The 21,825-nt window shown below is 39.1% G+C and overlaps 1 protein-coding gene across 1 annotated transcript in view; it reads left to right on the top strand.

Annotated features, from left to right (window-relative positions):
- The window catches only part of LOC111156596 (tetratricopeptide repeat domain 39B), a 126,384-nt gene that overhangs the window by 81,075 nt on the left and 23,484 nt on the right, over positions 1–21,825 (top strand). Inside the window, exons 7-15 of the mRNA XM_022517584.1 lie at positions 3,139–3,206; positions 6,152–6,216; positions 13,828–13,933; positions 15,337–15,402; positions 16,850–16,958; positions 17,788–17,855; positions 17,946–18,005; positions 19,655–19,816; positions 20,433–20,524. Coding sequence (XP_022373292.1) covers positions 3,139–3,206; positions 6,152–6,216; positions 13,828–13,933; positions 15,337–15,402; positions 16,850–16,958; positions 17,788–17,855; positions 17,946–18,005; positions 19,655–19,816; positions 20,433–20,524 — 796 coding nt within the window. The remainder of the gene's footprint in view (positions 1–3,138; positions 3,207–6,151; positions 6,217–13,827; positions 13,934–15,336; positions 15,403–16,849; positions 16,959–17,787; positions 17,856–17,945; positions 18,006–19,654; positions 19,817–20,432; positions 20,525–21,825) is intronic.

The following is a 21,825-nucleotide window of genomic DNA, read 5'->3' as shown; positions in this document are numbered from 1 at the left end:
GCCCACGGTTGGGGTGTACAGATGAGTATGTGGAGCACGGGGGATTTTTTGGATAATGAAAAAACTTTGTAAGATATCATAATAATGGATACATGTCTTTATACATTTGTCCAAACCATAGAATGTACGTCACCAAGAAGGAATTGTAATGTGAATTGTAGATGTTGGGTGATCATGATGTGTCCACGGAAGTTCATCAATTCATCAGGGGTGGTTAAGCACACATGGGGCAAGGGATACATGGGGAATTTCTGTACCTTCCCCTCAATTTTGCTGCAGACCTAAAACTGCTTTAAAAAATAGTCTTAATTAGAAAATAATAAATGTAAATTAGCTTGAGACTATAGCATAGTCTGAGAAACAGGTTTATTTAGACTTTTACACCCAAAGGCTTGTTTAGCTAACATTTTAGCACAGGGTGAAGCTATTTCCTTCCATAGACTAAGGAAATATAATTAAGAAATGTTCTGGTAAGGTACCTATTCATAAATGCCAAATGGTTAATTTTGAGAATGGGGGAACTGCCCAATATAAACAAGCAGAGTGAAGGAATGTGACTTTTATAAATTAAGTTGCATTTTATTCCTAATGAGTTTGGCTGTCACTACAACCCGAACAGACTTTGTGTTCAAGGGAGCATGTCACAACATTGTAGCTTTAGTATGTGATTTGTTTTTCCTCTTGGTAATTTTCATTTACATCCTTGAGTGGCTGGTTGTCTGCAGGAGTCAGTATATTTAATTAAACTTTTCGTGGGTTTAACATGAACATACCCTTTCTTCTCTCAGGGCTGGCATATTGCCCTGAATGGTTTTCAAATTTCCTTTAAAAACAGATATGTAAATGCAGTACTTAGGATGTGAAAGGGATTTAACGGGAAGGACACTTACATATGGTAGACAGAGTTCAAATTTCCTTGCGTTTTATCTCTGCCTTCTTGGCCCATGGTTTGGCTGCTCTGAGGTTTGTCCATTTTTTTTTTTAAAGATTTTATTTATTGATTTGACAGAGATCACAAGTAGGCAGAGAGGCAGGCAGAGAGAGAGGGGGAAGCAGGCTCCCTGCTGAGCAGAGAGAGCCCGATGCGGGGCTCGATCCCAGGACCCTGGGATCATGACCTGAGCCAAAGGCAGAGGCTTTAACCCACTGAGCCACCCAGGTGCCCCGGTTTGTCCATTTTTAACTTCACCCTGACGCAGCCAGTCGTTCTGCTCAGACCTCTGCACGGACTCAGTGTTACCTGTTGTTACCGGTCTCTGACATGGTTGAGCCTCGACTTACCTTTCCAGACTTATTTTACACTCCTCCCTTTACACACCTGTGCTTCATCACACGAGGCCCCCGACCTTCCCCCCCCACACACAATCTGTGTCACTGAGCAGACTTTCAAAGTGAGCAATTCCAAAACTCTTTCCACTCTGTTGCAAATGAACCTAAGAAGAGGAAATTCAGGTGGCTCTGTAAAAATCGAAGCCTCCACTTTTCATTCCCCCGAACACTGAGAAAACTGGGGGGTGGGGGCACATGTAGAGGTGAGGCATTCTGAAGGACCGAGCCCCTGGCTGGTGATGGCCACCAGAACGTGCACAGGCCCTACATCTGTGAGGTTGGCCCCAGCGGTAGGTGGGCTGTTGAAGGATCTCTGCCGCCTGGTTGCTTCTTTGTCAGTTCAACCTTTGGCCTGTGAGCATGGTAGGGATTGCACCCAGTTTGTGAGAACCAGCCTGTCATGTGTCGGGTGGCAGGGACAGGGGATGGGGTCTGTGTGTAAGTGAAAGAAACAGAGTGCTAGTACTTCTCCACTTTGACCCAACAGCATCGCACAAACACGGAAGTACCCTACTTTTCAGCTATTTACATCACATAAAAATGTCCTGCTTGGGGCGCCTGGGTGGCTCAGTGGTTTAAAGCCTCTGCCTTCAGCTCAGGTCATGATCTCGGGGTCCTGGGATCGAGCCCCGCATGGGGTTCTCTGCTCGGCAAGGAGCCTGTTTCCCCCTCTCTCTCTGCCTGCCTCTCTGCCTACTTGTGATCTCTGTCAAATGAATAAATAAAATCTTAAAAAAAAAAAATGTCCTGCTTTCTGAGCTTTTATGAAAAAGCCCAACGTGGACCAAGGGCAGTAGTCTCTGAGAAAGTAGTTACAAAAACTGAGGGCTTACTCTCCATAGTGAGCTCTGCCCAGCTCCTCGTTTGATTCTTTAGCTGTGAAGTGAAGACGTTACCAGCTAGACTTTATGAACGAGGTGGCCGGCTGCAGAGAGGTGGATACCCATGACACGGCAGAACCTTTCCCCCAACCCGGGCTGTTAAATCCCCCAAGCTCATTTATTTAAATAAAATGCCAGTTTGCATCCCATGGATAAAACAGGAATCTGCTGATTTTGTTTATGCAAAAATGCAAAGATTTCCCTCCCACCCCAGTCTCTGCAAGTGTAAGGTATTGTTTGGGAAGCCCGGCCATGTGTTTTGGGGCATTCCATATGTCCCTGGGATATACATAGCTTTACAGAGTCCCTTTTGTGAGTGCCTCGTTCCTGCACTAGATAGCTCAGCGATCAAAATAGCCTGGAATTGTGCTAGTGTGAGCTCTTTTTAGATCATGTCTTCGGTGTGTGAGGAGTCATGACTTGGGGGTGCTGGTCCATACTTGTTCACAGAACTCCAGAGTACTGCCTCTTTCTCTTTAAGTTAATGGTGTGTCTAGTCATTGCCATGATTATCATACCTGCATATTTTGAAGCTAGAATTCATAAATTTAAGATAGTTTTTTTCAATCTATCTAACTGGGTTAAACTTCTGTGTTACTATTAAGTTAAAGAGTGATTTTTTAAAAGTGCTTTTAAATTTTGGTTTCTTCTTGTGAGCTGAGTTTGGGTCTCTGGCGCCAAGCCCCTGACTTTTTGCAGTTATATTTGAGTGGGACCAAAGATGACTTCCTTAAATCCTTTTACACATTCTAGGAAAATCTTGCCGAGGGACTGAGAACCGAGGTCATCGTTCTGCTTTTATGGAAGTACCAAAGCAACCTAGATTTCTCTCTTGGGTTCATGGAGCTGCAAGTCTTTCCTGAACATCTCAGAGCAATTACTGTGGACATAGGATTTTCCTTAATGTCATTTTATTTGTTTTTAATAGAGGAAATGCATGCCGAAATCTGTTATGCCGAGTGTCTCCTACAGAAAGCAGCACTCACGTTTGTGCAGGTAATAAATGTTTGGCTTCGAATCAGTAACGCCGGGGAAGCCTGCCAGTACTACATAGGAAAAATGGGGCTCATTCGATGTCCGTGCTTCAGTTCTTTTGACTTCGACTTGTAATGGAAGATACTTGTTGTTCTGATAAACTTGGACTGAAAAATGACCCCAGGGAGCTTTGTTCCTACTCAAATGCACTTGGAGTCTGTTTCGAGTTTCAGTCTATTGGGAACCACTGCCTTGTAAAGGGACTGTTTTGCAACTACTGCACGGAATTTCTGGATGCTTCTCTGTATGAGAGGTGTGAGATTATCCCTCTTTGCATTTGCTAATGGTAGAAGGCTATAGGCCCTGGGCAAAAGAGGCGTCTTCATCCTTGCCCCTTCCCTTCTTTCACCAGATGCTTCAGCAAAGCTCAGGCATGCATGCTTGGAGCACCAGGCTTTTCATCCATACTTCCGATTTTATTTTCTCCCCTCCTTCTACTCTCATGCCCCTTTCTTGCTTTTATTTCTTCCTTTGGAAGAGCAGTTTTAAAAAGTCACTAAACCAAACCATGAATACCTTTCTTTAAGGGACATTTTAATTTGACCTCTAGCTGTTACAACCAGTGCCTTGTCTAACATTGAATCTTCCAGCGCCTCTAAGAAACATGGATTTTAACATCAAGGCCCCATGGGTGGTGGTGATGGATACACTGGGGGTAGAGGTGGGGTCAAGATTGTAAGGGGGCAGAAATGCAATTGTAAAATTGGAGCTCTTCCTCAATTGCAATGTTTTACATTGTATCGAGAGTTGCTGTTCTTTTTTCTTTTCTTTTCTTTTTTTTTTTTTTTCCTAGAAATGGACTTCTTAGGTTGGATTCTGGTTTGGTAAAATTGAACCAATCTGGTCTATGACCCTGTTTCCTTAAACCCTATGTATTATGAAGTCTGGTTGAAAACCACATTCTTAATGCCTCGGTAAACATAATGCTAGTCACAGAGGCCCCCCCAGTTTTTCTGATGTGTTTTCCAAATGGGGCTATGACAATCAAATCTGGGATTTGAAGGCATATTTTATATTGTGGGGACTTGCAATTAAACATCTGGGAGATAGCCAAGACTCCTCCCTCTTCCTCATGCCTCCATATCCAGTTTAATGCTCCTGTTTCTTTGACCTTGTGAAGATTTAGCGGGGTCATCTCTTCCTCTTCCTTCTCGGGTGTTCTAGTGGGGTGTTCATCAGCTCTTCTCTACACGGTGCAGCAACCTAGTGACCCTCTGGCTCTAATTTCTCTTAACCTCCTGCTCGTTGTCCGTTGTGCTGCTGAGTGCCTTCTCAGAGATGAGACTGTCACCATGTCATTGCTGTGCTATAGCATTGAGTTGCTCTCAGGGACTATGGCAGTGGTTCCATATCAGAATATCAGCAAGGAGGCGGGGGAAGGCTTTTTCAAACTAAACTGATGTCTTCGCCCACACTCCCTCCTCCCCTCTTACCCATGTCCTCAGATGCTACTGACAGGTGTGTTGCGTACCTGAGTGGCATGGGTAGCGGTAGCTTTCTTCCTTCGTTCTGTCTCTGTAGAAGCTTCTGTGGCAGCGCTGACTTCTGTAAGCCCAGGTGGCCAAGCACACCATGATCGTTAATGCTTCCTTGCCTTTCCTGCTGCTTGAGTTTTCCCTGGCTCCCAAGGTCCGCATCTGCTTTGCCTTCCTTAATCTGGCCACTTCCTAGTTATTTTCTGTGCCTTAAGCCTCAATGCTCCCAGGAAGCTTCTATGGACCTCTCCATGCTACCTCCGCCCCTGCTCTGCGCTCTCCTGACATCCTGTGCATATCTCCATCTGTGTGCATGATTCCAGCCCTTAGCACCTTGTACTGCTTTTGTCTGATGTTTCATTCAGATGCCTGGTATAAAATAGGCATTCAGTAAATATTCGGTGAATCATGAAATGAAATATTATTATTTGAGGCAGATTTTAATGTGACTTAGGAAGTTCTTTCCTGGCCTATCTTGGAACTTGTGTAATCATAAGATTCCTTAAAATAAGAAGATAAACATTTAAGTTGCATAGTGAATTTTGCATTTATTGATTCTTAGAATAATTTAAATGTTAAAGATTTAATAATTAATGAAAATTGTAAGCTAAAACAAATTTTCCTCTTCTTTAGAAGGATGCCACAGGAAATAAATACCAGAGTTTCTCTCCATTATCAATAGACTAGAAAAATACTCTCCTCAGAAGTGTGAAATATGGGGCTGTCTCCATTAGCACTGTTAGATTAACTTCTTTTAAGCAGGTTTTGATATAATTTATTAAACAATTCTCTTGGAATCCTAGAATGCTGACCCTGAAAATGATATTCATTTAGGCCCTCTGCCTCCACTTTATGGTTGATGACCATAGGCAAAGAAAAGTGAAATGACTTTTTTTTCTCCAAAACAAAACTGTGTATTGGTGACAATCAGTTTAGAATCCAGATCAATAATTTTTGTTCTAGAAATGTTATGTAAGTGACATTTACGGTGTTAAATAGACTGAATGCTAAAGTACTGTGCAAAAGAAGAACCATCAGCCCATGTCCTGAAGTGTGATGGACTGGAAAGTTTGTCCTTAGAGAATATCCTTAAATCACCCATATTGGATTCCGTTGAACCCAGAAGAAAATTCTGCATTAGATGATGTTTATCACAGTAGATTTGGACTACCATATTTGGCCACTAAGTGGTAAGGATTACTTCCTTAATTACTTGCTTGAAGTAATGCTTAAAATATGTTCTTTTTATTGCCATCTAAGTTGGAAGGAAAATTGCAAAAGAACGTTGCAAATGTAAAACAAGAAGAATGTTTTAATTTAAAAATTATGTCTTCAAAAGATAGTGTTTTGTTCTAATTACACAAATATATAACAGTAACATGTAAGAATCTTTTGCTAAATGATCTGATTATTTAACTGAATTGTTTTCAGGATGAAAATATGATCAACTTCATCAAAGGTGGACTCAAAATTAGGACAAGCTACCAAATATACAAGTAAGTTAAATATTAAGATGTCTTTTCTTAAAGTTTTTTTTCTTAACTTATTTATTTGACACAGAGAAAGATATCACAAGTAGGCAGAGAGGCAGATGGAGAGAGAGGGGGAAGCAGGCTCCCCACTGAGCAGAGAGCCCGATGCGGGCTCAGTCCCGGGACCCTGATATCATGACCCAAGCCTAACAGAAGATTAACCCACTGAGTGACCCAGGTGCCCCTAAGATGTCATTTTTAAATGATTCTTGTATTCTGTCAAATTTGTACTTCAGAATTCTCATAACATATGACTAGGTTTTATTTGGTGTTGGTAAAAATGCACGATTTTTTGGCTTACTGTGTATATATTCAGTGCTATAGGACAACGGAATTTAAGTTTAAATGCAAACTGGAGAAAAATAGCTGGTAAAAAGGTACTGACAGAATTTCTAATTATATAATCTTCATTTTTCTCTTCTAAAATCAATTTGTATATTTAAAGTTACAGGTATGTCTTTGGTCCAGACTCTAGAGTAGCACTGCTTGATAGAATTTTCTGTAGTGATTTAAGTGCTCAGTTAGGATGGACCATACTGTTGTCCATATCTTCTATATCCTCACTGATTTTTATCTAGCTGCTCTATCATTTGCTCACAGAGTGAAAAACCTCCTGCTTTGATTCAGGATCACCCATTTCTTTCTTTAGTTCTGTCAGTTTTTGCATTGTATATTTAGAGCCTCTGTTATTAGGTTTATATATATTTTATTTTATCTTCCCAATGACTTAACCTTTTTTTTTTTTTTCAAAGATTTTATTTATTTATTTGACAGAGAGAGTGAGATCACAAGCACGTGGGGGGGGGGGGGGGTTTTGGGGAAGCAGGCTCCCTGCTCAGCAAGGAGCCCGTTGCAGGTCTCGATCCCAGGACCCTGGGATCATGACCTTAGCTGAAGGCAGAGGCTTTAACCCACTGAGTCACCCAGGCACCCCATGACTTAACCTTTTTATCATTATGAAATGTCTCTACTGAACTCCTTATAATAAATATTTGTCTAGAAGTCTGTTTTGTCTGACATTAATATAGCTACTCATGCTTTTTTATAACTAGTGTTAAGTGTAGCATGACATGTTCTTTAAACCTATCTTTGTTTTTATATGTAAATTGCAGTTCTTAAAGATGCTTATAGTTGGGTCTTGCTTTTTTATTCAGTATAACAAATGATATGTTTGTACTTGTGGCTACCATTTTTCTTGTGCTCTTGCCTCGTTTGGTTTTCTCACTTCTTTTTTTGCCTTTTTTGCATTATTAAAATTTTAAATATATATACATACATATATATATGTATGTATATATATTCCAGTGTAATCACTCTATTGTTTTCTTAGCTGTAGCCCTCTTTAATTTTTTAAAGATCATTCTAGTGATTATAATATCCTTCTTAACTTATCACAGTCAACTTAGAGTTAATATACTCCTGCCCATAAGTTCTTATAAAATATAAGAACTTTGTGAAAATATAGTTTCACTGACCATTTGTCTTTTATACTATTCTTTGATACCACACTTAAATATATTAGAAGCCCCACAATGCTGTGTCAAATTATTTTTTCATAAAGATGTATTTATTAATTTATTTGAGAGAGCGAGAGAGTGAGAGCATGTGAGGTGTGCCCAAGCATGGGGGGAGGGGCAGAGGGAGAGAATCTTCAAGCAGACTCCCTCACTGAGCACCTAGTCTGACCTGGGGCTCAGTCTTATGACCCATGAGATCACGACCAGAGCCGAAACCAAGAGTCAGACATTTGACCAGCTGAGCCACCCAGATGGCCCAATAATAGGACTGTGGCTTTCTGTATCAGTTCTAGGCACCCCACGTTGAGTGGATTCAAGAATACCTTCAGCTGACTAGCCATGTAAATATAAAGTTGGTGTGAGAGATGTTCCCACCTTTCAAAGTTCAGCTCTTCTCCACTTTTTTACTACTTTTTGTTTTCACTTTCCAGTGCCTGAAAATGCATTTTAAATGTATATTTAAATTCAAAGTTTATAGTTGTTATCTGGGGGGGAGTTAATCTAATATAAGCTAGTATGTGTATCATTATTAGCAGATCCCGAGGGCCGCCTGGGTGGCTCAGTGGGTTAAGCCTCCGCCTTTGGCTCAGGTCACGATCTCTGGGTCCTGAGATTTGTCTGTCAAATAAATAAATAAAACCTTAAAAAAAAAGGCAGGGGGGTGCCTGGTGACTCAGTGGGTTCAGCCTCTGCCTTTGGCTCAGGGTTCTGGGATCGAGCCCCACATGGGGCTCTCTGCTCAGCGGGGAGCACTCTCTGCTCAGCGGGGAGCCTGCTTCCCCCCTCTCTCTCTGCCTGCTGCCCTGCCTACTTGTGATCTCTCTCTCTATATCAAATAAATAAATAAAATCTTTAAAAAAAAAAGCAGATCCCCATTAGTGAGAGCGGAACCAAGATTTAGTATCTTAGGAGATAATTTTACCCTAAGTGATTTCATAAAATTATATTTCATTCAAAATCGTGGAGGTAGGGGAGAGTTTTGGGAAATTGACTATTGTTTCTAGTTTTCTTCTTGAAATCATTTTTCTTAAAAAATTTTTTTTTCTTTTGTTTGACAGAGAGAGAGCACATGCACAAGCAGAGGGTGGGAGAGGGGGAAAGGTAGGTTCCCTGCTGAGCAAGGAGCCTGTTGCAGGACTTGATCCCAGGATCCTGGGTTCATGACCTGAGCTGAAGGCAGATATTTAACTGACTGAGCCACCCAAGCACCCCTCTTGAAATACTTTTTAGATGCTATGGACTCCTGGGTAGCTTAGTCAGTTAAGCATCTGCCTTCAGCTCTGGTGGTGATCCCAGGGTCCTGGAATCGAGTTCCGCATGGGGCTCCCTGCTCTGTGGCAAGCCTGCTTCTCCCTCTGCCTCTGTTTCCCTCTCTCTTTCTCTCTCTCTGTCTCTCATGAATAAATAAAATCTTTGAGAAAACAAAGAAATACTTTTTAGATGATAATAAAAGGATGTTAAAGAGCTAATTGCTTTTCTAGTCATCAGAACTTAAAAACCAGGATGAATTCAAGTAGTCTTAAAATGGCACAAACGTATCAGTGTGTGCACTCATGTACTTTTGTACATACACACAGACATTTACTTGGGAATTAAAAATAGTGAAATTCCTATGTATGCATAGGTCTCTTTCAGAATAGTGGGAAAAATAGATACTTTTTGGGAAAATTGGTTCTTCCTTCTGGAAAAAGAGCATAAAAATAAATTACATGTAGATTTAATATTAAAATTTTTAAAAAGATTTTATTTATTTATTTGAGAGAAAAAGAGAGAGCGTGCATGTTCAGGAGGAGTTGGGTGGCGGGGAAGAATCTACAGCAGACTGTGCTGAGCAGAGCCCAACGCAAGGGTCAGTCTCACAATGCTGAGATCATGACCTGAGCTGAAACCAACAGTCAGATGCTTAACTGAGCCACCCAGCTCCTCTAATACTAAAATATTTTAAAAATGGTACTATTGGGGGCGCCTGGGTGGCTCAGTGGGTTAAGCCGCTGCCTTCGGCTCAGGTCATGATCTCAGAGTCCTGGGATCGAGCCCCGCATCGGGCTCTCTGCTCTCTAGGGGAGCCTGCTTCCTCCTCTCTCTCTGCCTGCCTTTCTGCCTGCTTGTGATCTCTCTGTCAAATAAATAAATAAAATCTTTAAAAAAAAAAAAAATGGTACTATTGAAAACATAAGGAAAATATTTTTATAGTCCTAAAACACAAAAGCCTTTACACTTTTATTTAAAATTTTTCACTTTGAAATAACTTCAGAATTTTTACAAAGAATTTTTATGTATTCCTCATTCAGAGTCACAAATGTTAACATCTTACAGAACCACAGTAATAATTATTTTTTCACAGTAATAATTATTAATACCAAGAAACTAACATTGACACAGAAGTATCAATTACTCCACTGATTTTACTCTGATTTCTCTAATTGTACCACTAATATCCTTTTTCTGGTCCAGGATTGAATCCAGGATTGGGGATGTTGCATTTAGTTGTTACGTTTCTTCAGTCTGTCTTTTTTAATCTGGAAGAGTCCCTCAGTCCTTCTTTATTTTTATGACCTTGACATTCTTGAAGTATACTGGGCAATTATTTTGTAGAATATCTCTCAATGGGAACTAATCTAATGTTTCTTCATGATTCCATCCAGATTTTGCATCTATGGCAAGAATACCATACAAGTGATATTGTGTTTTTAGTAGTGTATCATATCAGTAGATACATGATGTCAATTTCAGAAGCCTTTTTGAGTGTGACATAAAATCAGGAACCAAAAAGACTGACTTGGCCAAATAAACATTTCAGTTTTCATCGGGCAAAATACACCATAATAAAAAATACAAATGGAAATGTGATAAATGATTCAGGGCAAATGCCAGTGTGAGGAGCTCATAAGTTGGTGGGAATCTAAACTGATAGAGTTTTCTGAAGGATGTTTTAATAATATGTATCAAAATTAAGAAAGTATATCACCTTTGATCTCAGAAGTCCCTTTTCTAGGAATTTATCCTAAGGATAGTTGTGATAGATTAACTATAGTTACAGTACTTGATATAGGAAAAGTACTTGATGAATGTACAAGCATACTTTTAGCAACATTGTTTATAATATGGAAAATTTGGAAACAATGTAAATATTTCATAATGGAATTTGGTTAAAGAAATTATTCCATAAAATAGAAAAATATGCACTTGTTAAAAAATAAGGTAGCTCTCATGCATTTTCATAGAAAATCATCAATACAACCCATAGGATAGTATATACTATATGGTCCTATTTGTGGTTTTTAAAGTTTGCATTCTTACTAAAGCATAAAACCCCCTAGAAGGTTATGTACCAGGCTGTTAGCAGTGACCATCTCTCTGTGGGATAGTCATGCAGGGCACTTACACTTTCTCCATGTTATTTGAAGATCTTACAACAATCATCTATGACCAGAACATAGAACATTTATATTTTGATTAAAAACGAAAAGAATTCTGAAAATCATTTCTACCTCCTGCCATCTTATTGATATATTTCATGTTCGCATTCTTAATGCATGCATATGAGCGTATATAATTATCTCTTTATGTAATGAAATCATATTCTTCATGTCATTTTGAAATTTCCTTTCTCACTTCATGTCACAAATTTAGGTCAAATATTCATAAATATTTTTAGTTCATGGATTTTAATGGCTATGTAGCATTCCGTTATGTGGGTATACCACCCATGTGTATGTATAAATATATGCAATCCTGTGGCTCTCTTCTTAATTAATTTCCTGTTGTTGCCAGTTTAGCTTGTTTATACATTTTCATTATAAATAGTAATACAGTATCTCTCCTTATAAGTGAGTTTTGTGTTTATCCATGCTAGTTCCTTAGAATAAAATTAGATTTATTGGGTTAAAGGTACGCCTGTGTTTAAGACTTGATATATATTGCAAAATCATTCTCAAAAATAATTGGCTTGGCAAACTTTTTCTTAAAGGGCTAGATAGTAAATATGTTTGGCTTAGTGGGTCATAAGATCTCTGTTGTAGCTACTCAACTCTATGTGTGGTATAAGCATAGACAATAATAGAAAGAATGAACATGCTTATGTTCCCATAGTTTGCCAATTTCCATACTATAACCACCTCTTACCAAAGTAGATGAATATGTCTATTTGTTCTTTCCTTTGCCAGCACTGATTTTCCATTAAAAAAATTAAAATAATGCTTATTATTGTGAAAATGGCACATATATTTAGGAAAATATGAGAGGGTAGATGAGCAGCTATTAACATACAGAATCCATATTCTTTTCACACAGTGATGATGTCTGTGAAACTGAGTATATATTATTTCAGAATATTTTCTATCCAAATCTAAAGATAGGTGTACTTTTTAATGTGCATACTCTTTTGTAACTTGCTTTTTTTAGTTAATGATCTTTGCTTTTCCATGTGAATAAATCTTCATTTCATGTAATACTCTAGTCTATCTTCACGTTTTCCTGGTTTCTTTTACTGCTGGTATGTCTGTACCAGGACATAGCACAGGACTGTCTCCTGCATCCTATGTTTATGTCCATTTAGTATCTTTTTTTTTTTTTTAAGATTTTATTTATTTGACAGAGACCACAGTAGGCAGAGAGGCAGGCAGAGAGAGAGAGGGAGAAGCAGGCTCCTCGCTGAGCAGAGAGCCCGATGCGGGGCTCGATCCCAGGACCCTGGATCATGACCTGAGCCGAAGGCAGAGGCCTTAACCCACTGAGCCACCCAGGCACCCCCATTTAGTATCTTTTATTCTAGAACCATCTGTCTATTCATGATTGTTGTTGAAAAGCCCAAGCCAGTTGTCCTGCAGAATATCCCATGGATTTGCTTGATGGCTTTCTGGAGTTTCTGCTAAAGAACAGAATTTTATTTTCTCCGAGTTCTGGAGGTTGCAAGTCCAAGATCAGGGTGCCAGCGTGGTCAGCTTCTGGAGAGAGCTCAGGCTTATATACAGAGAGCTAGCTGCCTTCTCTCTCAGCCCTAAAAGTGCCAAGAGAGAGATAATCTCTCTTTCTCTTCTTCTGAGGTCACCAGTCTTATCAGAGTAGGACCCCACCTTTAATTACCTCCTAAAAATCCCTACCTTCATATATCCTCACACTGGGGCTTAGAGCTTCAACATATGAGCTTGGAGGAGGGCATAATTACTTTTATTCCATAGTGTTCTTCTAGAGCCTTATATTCCCTGTAACTGGAAATTAGATCTGTAGGCTTTCTGGATTCAGGTTAAATAAATTTGGCTAGAATACATCATAAATGAAGTTGTATGCTTTATAATTATATTACACAAGGTGATACCTAATATCTGGTTATTTCTTATTACCTTTAAATATATATTTGTCAATTTGGTAAGCAACTCCTGTTCATTACCAAGTTTTATATCTTTGTCATTGTTTTAATTTGCATTTCTCTGAATAAGTATTTGCCTTTTGAAGACATGAAGGGAAGGGGGGAAAGGCACAGAAAAGAAATTAAAATGAGAAAAAGGAAAGAATTGCTTGGATGGAATAGGAAAAAGAAAGACAAATTGTGCAGTGATAGAATTTTCTGTCCTTTTTCAGTCTTTCCTACTTGCAAGCTCTAATTTATCAGGTCTATTTGAGATCATGGTGATCACACTGAAATTCACATCTTTTTGGCAGTAGCTTCTTGGATACTCGGTAGAAAGTAGGGTTGTTAAGCCTGCACAGGAACCGAGGAATGGAGCACCCCTGGGAAGTCTTCTATGAGACATTGCTGGAAAGTTGTGAGGTCACAGCCCTGTGGTCCTGGGGCTCTGGAGTCCTGCGTGCTGATGTTTGAACCCTGGAAGATTGCTCCTGATAAACAGGGCAGAAATGGGTGTGTTAGTTTTTCCTTCATGACTATTTACCCAAGTAGCCTTTAAGGTTAAACTCAGCACAGTTTCCTCTGTTGAAAAATCACCTAGCATTTTGGCTAGTGACATTTATCTTATAGCATGTCCGTGTGAATTTTGACTTCACATTAATTTTCAGAGTCATAATAAAACTTATGCAGTAACTTTTTTCTTCAATCCAGAGAATGTCTTTCTATCCTGCATGTAATTCAGAAGAATAAAGATGAACAACAGTTCTTCTATGAATTTGAAGGGGGTGTCAAGCTTGGAATAGGTGCCTTTAATTTGGTAAGTAAATAATTATAAAATAGGCGCCAGAAGCTTTTTTAACAGAACCTAAGGTTTCCAGAGCCTTCTCTACGGTGTGTGAACATCTGCCTGGGTTTGGTTGACAAATGGCTAGAGTGGGATTGAATTTTTTTGTGTTGTGACCCAGTGGTAACTTTGGCCAGTATGTGTTGTAAAGTTCTGCACATGCTTAGAGTAGGTTTGGATTGTACAGGAGGGGAAGCAGGCAGCACGCTAAATGGACTAGCAACATTTTTGGTAACAAGGAGCCAGGAATCTGGTTCCATTTCCACATCATAAATATTGTGGCTTTAGCAATGGTAGCTCTGGAATTGAAAATAGGTGAGCAGTAATCATGTATCTTGAGGCATGATTTTGATGCTGTGGGAGAGGTGGAAGTTTGAATAGATATTTGTCAAATTATAATATGTTATTTAGAGATTTTGAAATTTATTAAGGTTTGACTGTAATTAATGAGAAAATGCATTGGAAAAGGGAACAATACGCATGAATGTGTACATCACCGTGGCCACTTTGTTCATGAGCCCAGTTAGTCATCGGTAGGGGTGTCTGGGGAAAGAGGCCGGCTGGCTGTCACCACGGGTCATCCTATTCCCTTGATTATTCAGATCCTCCTCTGCTGAGGTCGGGCTTTGGTGAACATTCACTTGCAACACAAATATCTTCATGTTTTTTTCCCATCCGGGGAGGTTTATACTCTTCCTTAGACTTCCTTGTCATTAATATTCTAATGATATTCCTTTCAAATCCCTGACCATCCAGCCAAACAGCCAAACCATTGGCTCCAGCCGATGAACCCATATAGAATCACACACATGGCCATTTCTCCTTCTAGGCAAAGTGAACAAGCAGGTGACCTGTTTTTGCCCTCCCTGGATTTCCCCTCCCCACTGTTCCCCAGGGATGTTCTAGAAAGCAACTAGAGGGCCATGCTGTTCACTTTTAGGTGGTGCCTACATATTATGCAGAATTCAACAGCCTCGCTTTCTGGAAAAGAAATGTTAAAAAGGGGTCTTGTTTGCAAGTGGGCACTGAGAGATTCCCTTCTTAGCACTTCATCACTGCACATAAGAGGAGCAAGTATTCTCTCCAGCGTCCTGAAAAGGGCAGGGATTTTGCTGTTCTTGTTGTTGTTTGTTTGTTTGGTTGGTTGGTTTTTTAATTTTTTAGGTTCGTTGTCTTAGGTAAGTGAAATTAATTCACAAGTGATGATTAACCGTATGTGCAATATGTGATGATTGAGATATGTATGTATAGTGGTTCAGACTTGGTTCTAATACTTCCTATTATCGAATCATGAAACCTTTAAGTTGTTCGGAGGTTAATATTTATCTGTAGATAGATACACTAACAAATAGACTTTTTTTTTTTTCTTCTTGCAGATGCTCTCCCTTTTACCAGCCCGGATTATCAGACTGCTAGAATTTATAGGATTTTCGGGAAACAGGGTACTCATTTAATTTTATCTTAATTTTGAAGGGAAAGATAAAACATTATTTACTGAATATGAGGACAGTGCAGCACATCTTCATAACTAGCATGACGGTTATTGACCATTTGTTTGCAGGACAGTAAAAAGTCATGGGGGTCTTGATCATGCTTTTCAGGAGATGCGATGGTTTTTCTATTGAAAGCTAATTTTTTTTTTTAAATCTTTGTTACCTAAGTTCTGGGATTAAAAATTATGTTTTACTAACGTGGCTACTTGCTGGACTTTGGTACTCTTGTGTGTTTAAAATATGCTTCCTTAACCTTTTAGCAACCCCAGAGTGTTCTGTAAAACCAGGAAATTGGGCTAGTTTTCCATGTCTCCCATTTTATGATTCACATGGGTCAAAAATAGTCATGGTGTTTTGGGTTTCCTTGCACTTTTTTAAGTTTCATGATAAAACTAAGCAAGGAAATTTTGTTTTCCCTGTTTCATTCATTATATTTCTGTATGGCTGTTTTTGTAGTGTATAACATTTATTAAACCTAACACTCAATATGCTATTACCAGGATTGCCTTATTGAAATAGCCGTCCCTATTAGTGAAGAGGGCAGGTTTGGAGAACTGTATGAGAACAAGTATTTGAAGCTGTTGCTCCCCACCCCACCCCCACCCACCCCACGGGTCCTGTGCTTTTCTGTTTTCTGTGCTTCTCCTGCCCTCGTATCTTGGATATCCTCCCTAGCCGGCAGCCTCCCAAATAATGTTCTTGTGAGAGCCTCTCCATACATTAGGTTTGAGATAAATGTCAGCTATTCCTCCATCTGTCCCTTATTCTCTCCCAGTGAGGCTTATGTACTCCTAACTCAGAACCATACATCTTTCTTACGACATTCACCATATTCTAGTACAACCGTATGCTCATGTAGTGTCTTCCCTATTTGATAGAAAGATCTTTGAAGACAAACCTGTATTTGCTCATGACATTAAGGAGGGAATGTGATGTAATGAGCACTGGGTATTATATAAGACCGATGAACCACTGACCTCTATCTCTGAAACCAGTAACACATTATATGTTAATTAATTGAATTTAAATTTAAAAAGTTTTTTTAAAAAACCCTCTATTTTTTCATACCCACCATAATGCATTGCACTTAGATCCTCAACATGTTTTAATAAATTAATATTTTTATAAGAGAAAGTCAACATTTCTATGGAATGAGCAGTGCCTTTATCCTTTCCCTAGAATCACATAATAAGAAAGAATTTGTGAGATTTATCTCATGCCAGTTTAAAATGTAAAGTTTGTTTCTGGTCAGGCATTGTCCCTGTTCTAAGCTCTTGAAAAGTAAACTCCACCTTCTTGGTGGGTGGAGATACAAGAACTTGGCCTCTGTAGTGTCTGAATGTGACTTTTGAGTCAATCATGTTTTCTCCTTCTAAAAGGCATTTGCTTCCCACAGGAGTTGGGCCTCCTGCAGCTACAGGAAGGTGCATCAGGAAGAAGCATGAGATCTCCACTATGCTGCCTAACTATACTAGCTTTTCATACTTACATCTCCCTCATACTTGGTAAGGACTAGATTATGTTTTATGTCATAGAAAGTTGACTACCTTTCATCTGAGTAAGTAAAGAATTTAGATTGTAACCTCAAAACCAATAGAACATTGTATGTTAATTATTTTTCCACTAAAACAATTAGGAAGAAAATCACCAAGAGCCAGTAGTCTGTATCTGTTTACTTTTTTCCTCTTTTTTTTTTGAGTCAAGGTGAAAAATAGTGACATTTGTCATAGTAACATTTGGCAGAGGGTGTGGAGGGTTGCTTTCCCTGACTATTTTGTATCTGTTCTCCACTAAAAACATTCTGCAAAATTTAAGGTGACCTGTTTTAGCATATTCATATTAGATATCTTTTTGAGTAGAAAATTAAATTTTTGGCTAAGTTAATATTGCTGTTAAAACCGGAAAACCCAGTTAGGACTCAACAATAACTCCCTCCATTTTTTTTTTTAAGATTTTATTTATTTATTTGACAGAGAGAGACAGCAAGAAAGGGAACACAAGCAGTGGGAGTGGGATAGGGAGAAGCAGGCTTCCTGCCAAGCGGGGAGCCTGATGCAGGGCTTGATCCCAGGACCCCGGGATCATGACCCAAGCCGAAGGTAGACCCTAATGACTGGGCCCCCCAGGGGCCCCAGCTCCCTCCATTTTTAAGAATTAGTTGGTCCTAAAGCTTTTCTTAAACTAAAGTTATGGGAGGGCCCTATCTTGCCAAATTAACAGTTCTTATCTTTTCCACGAATAGGAGTTTGCTATAATTTACTAATATGTAGAGAATTGCTTTTATGTGTCTCCCCTATTTCGTGAAGACTGAGGATTTTCCTATTGAATTTCTAGGTACAGGAGAAGTGAATGTTATGGAAGCAGAGAATCTCCTCGCGCCCTTCCTCCAGCAGTTTCCAAATGTATGCTTAGAATTTCAAGTGCATGTTTCAGCCATAAGCAGTCAGGCAGGGCTGACCACTGATCAGTCTGTCTGCTTTCTTTCTCCCCAGGGCTCCCTCATGTTGTTTTATCACGCCCGGATAGAGCTGCTGAAAGGGAACGTGGAGGAGGTAATTTATCATGGGGGGAGTAACTTGGGGAGCTGTCTGTCAGGTGGAGTTGTGTCATACTCATTCAATATAAGTAAATTCAGCTATATGCACTAGACAGAAATGTAGACAAAATAAGTTATCAAAACGCCCCAATTTAATTTTATGTGTGTATCCTACTCTACATAGATTACTGAATACAGTCTATTACTTACACATTAAGTATGTGAGGCAGCTCAGAGTAGAATATACAGAATTCAAGTGGGCACCTTTAAAGGAATTTCAGAAAGTTTATCCGTTTCTGTATTGCATATTGACTTTGAAATCTCTCCCCTGCGTAAGATACAGCTTCACTGTACTGCACATACTCCTCATCAGAGGAAATTATTCACTAATTCTCTTGAAGAAGACAACTGTGGGGCTTTTCATATAAGTATACTCACAAATAATTTTCTTCTACACAAATGAAATCAAACATATATATTTTTCTTTGATTTTTTTTTTTCCCTACTTACATCTTGGATTTCTTTCCAGGTCAGTATATCTAAATCTCCCTCATTCATTTTGATGGCTGGATTTCATTCCATGAGGAGGATATGTGGTACTTAGTGAAGCAGTCCACTATTGATAGACATTTTTCTACTATAACTGTGCTGTTGTAAACATCCTTATGTGTATGTTTCCATGCACAGATTCTGATAATCAGGATTTGTAGGTCAAAGATGTTTGCATCTTGATAAATCTAGCCAAGCTGACCTTCTAACTAAGGTTAATAACTAAATTTATTCCATCTAAATGCCTATAAAGATGTGAGAATACTTGTTTCCGATGCACTTTGCCAACTCTGCACATTATCTGTTGTATTTTTGCCCATGTTATAACCAAAACATAATCTAAGTTTTAAAAAGATTTTATTTATTTATTTCAGGCAGAGGGAGAGAGAGAGCACGTACATACTTGTGCAAGAGCAGGATGGAGGAGGGGCAGAGTGGGAGGGAGAGGGTCAAGCAGACTCTGTGCTGAGCTTGGAGCCCGACATGGGGCTTGATCTCAGGATCCTGAGGTCATGATCTGAGCCAAAACCAAAAGTCAGACGCTCAACTGACTGAGCCAGGTGCCCAAGAATCCAATTTTTAAATTTATGTTTTTCAGTTTATAAATTTCTTCATGTGTATGTTTATCACGTGTTTATCTTTTTCTCTGATTCTCTGATCATATCTTTGACAATTTTCCCATTGAGTTGTTTGTCCTTTTTATATGGATTTTATTAAATAGTTGTTGATAAGGATTAATTTTAGAGAGTTGTGGATGTAGTAATATCTTCTGCCAGTCTGCCTTTAACTTTGTTTAAGGTATATTTTAAGTTCTGGGAGTTCTGGCTTTATGTTCAGTTCTTTGGTTAAAGAATTCTGCATTTTATATCTTCCTCGGGAAGGAACTTCACTATTCCCACATGATAAAGTGCCACAGGCCCCTCACAAAGCTAAGTCAAGAGGCAGAACTTAATTGTATCATTTCATGCAGGGAAAGGAACATATCTCATCACATTGAGTGGTTTAATGAGAGATGCTTTTGTTCTTTTTGTACAAAGTGATTTATGTATTTTTCCATTAGGTTATTATCTCCTTGTCTAATATCTGGATGATCAGCTTTATGCAATTGACTTATAGGCACAAGAGATATTTCGAAAGTGCATTTCAGTTCAAGAAGAATGGAAACAATTTCACCATCTCTGTTACTGGGAGCTGATGTGGATATATGTATTCCAACAAAACTGGATGGAGGCATATTATTATTCTGATCTGCTTTGCAAAGAAAGTAAATGGTCCAAGGTAAAATGCTGTGCTTTTGTTGCTGTTATCTGTTTGCTAGTAAGTGTCCAGGATGCTTTTTCTTTGGGACTGTTCAGAAGTATGACTTCAACCTACTTTCTCAATTTAGGGATTTGTCAATAGGCATTAGATACCTATTTCTTATAAGCACGGTCCTTAGCACAACATGCTCTAACAGCCCTCCAAACAGTCCTCGTCAACAAAGAGGTTTTATCTCTGAGGATGAAATGCATTTTCATTTAAAAAATTATCAAGCAGTCTTGATAATTTTTTTGTAGATTTTATGATGCCCTGGTGAGGAGGCTTTTCACAAGAATTAAAATTAATTCTGAACTGTTTGTGAGAAGTTGGGAGAAATGAGACGATTTCTTGTTCATTCTATGTACTTTCTTGCTCGTAAATGCTACCATTGTATAGTAGGAAAATGGCCAAAATTAACTGAAAAGTGTTATTCTCAATAGGAACCAGCAATGTAAGACTTCATTTCCTTTTGTTTCTTTGGTGCCTTTTAAATGTTAAATCTAGACGGTTTGTAGGTCATTCCTGACTTGCAAGAGAGAAATGTCACGTACCTAGAGATGCCCTATAACTAGTTGCTTCTCTTCTTTTCCTCCAGGCAACGTATGTATTCTTGAAAGCTGCAATTTTGAGTATGCTTCCAGAGGAGGCTGTCATAGCAACGAAAGAGGATGTAGTGACTTTATTCAGGTGAGCCAGGAACTCTTGCTAGAATGAAGATACTGAATATATCTTTCTTTTCCCCTGAGTGTTCTCCCATACTTGACCTTCATATCTTCTTTAATGTCTACTCATTCGATGCAGGAACCCTTCAAAACCACACTCAGAGAAGGTCTGCTGTGAACTGCTCTGTTTAACTGTGTTTAGATCAGTAACCTCTGGAACCTTGTTTTTGAGCACCTGCTCTGTTGAATAAGTAGGCAGGGCTCCTGTCCTTGTGGCATGTATAACCTTGTCATGGAATCAGGCGTCAGTGAAATTATCACACAAATAATGGCAAAATTGTAGTACATGACTAATTTTTTTCCTTACTGTCTTTGTTGCCATTCCTTCTCAGTATTTTTGTAGGCTCATCCTGTTTTTTCCAGCTATTGAAGGTTGATATCTTAGAGCCACAACCTTAGGAAATCTTAGCCAGGCCAGATTTAAATCCTAGTTCAGACTTCCTGACTGAGCTCCTGACCCATACAGCCAGCTCCCATTTGTCACCTTTCCTTGGATATGTGAGAGCATTTTAAAAAATTATTTATTTACTTATTTTTTAAATATTTTATTGATTTATTTTAGAAAGGGGTGGGGAGGAGCAGACGGAGAAGAAGAGAGAGTCCCAAGCCGATGTGGGGCTCCATCCTAGGACTGTGAGATTATGACATGAGCCAAAACCAAGAGTGTGATGCTCTACCAACTGTGCTACCTAGGCACCCTGAAAGCATTTTAAACTTACCGTGTTCAGTCTTCCTGGACAAACTTAGTATTCTTTCCTCTTTTGGTGACTGGGACGACAGTTCTCAAGCCAGAAGCTGATAATACTTGCATCACCAATGCTACCCACAGTGCCCCCAATTCCCCACTGGGAAGAGAAATATGGATATGCACGTGGAGGCAGTAATGGTTGAGATGGTGTCTAAAGGTGAACTAGGAGCTGCCGAGGCAGCAGGGAGCTGTGGTGGTGCAGTTTCAGACCAAGAGAATAGCACAAGAGAGGACCCTGTTGCAGGAAGGAGCACTGTGCATTAAAGAACCAGAAGGTGATAATTTGGTAAGACATCATGCTACATTTGAGGTACAGTTGACCCTTGAACAACATGAGTTTGACTATGTGGATCCACTTACATGTGGACTTTTTTGGGTTTTTTTTTGGATCAGTACAGTACTGAAAATGTATTATCTCATCCTTATGATTTTCTTAATAGCATTTTCTTTTCTTTAGCTACTTTATTGTAAAAGTACGGTATTTAACACATATGACACACAATATATGTGTTAATCAA

Source organism: Enhydra lutris, unplaced genomic scaffold (genome assembly GCF_002288905.1).
Source record: "Enhydra lutris kenyoni isolate GAN:26980312 unplaced genomic scaffold, ASM228890v2 scaffoldscaffold47, whole genome shotgun sequence".
Classification (NCBI taxonomy): Eukaryota; Metazoa; Chordata; class Mammalia; order Carnivora; family Mustelidae; genus Enhydra; species Enhydra lutris.
The sequence above is the reverse complement of the archived record's forward strand: the minus strand, read 5'-3'. Positions and strand labels throughout refer to the sequence as shown.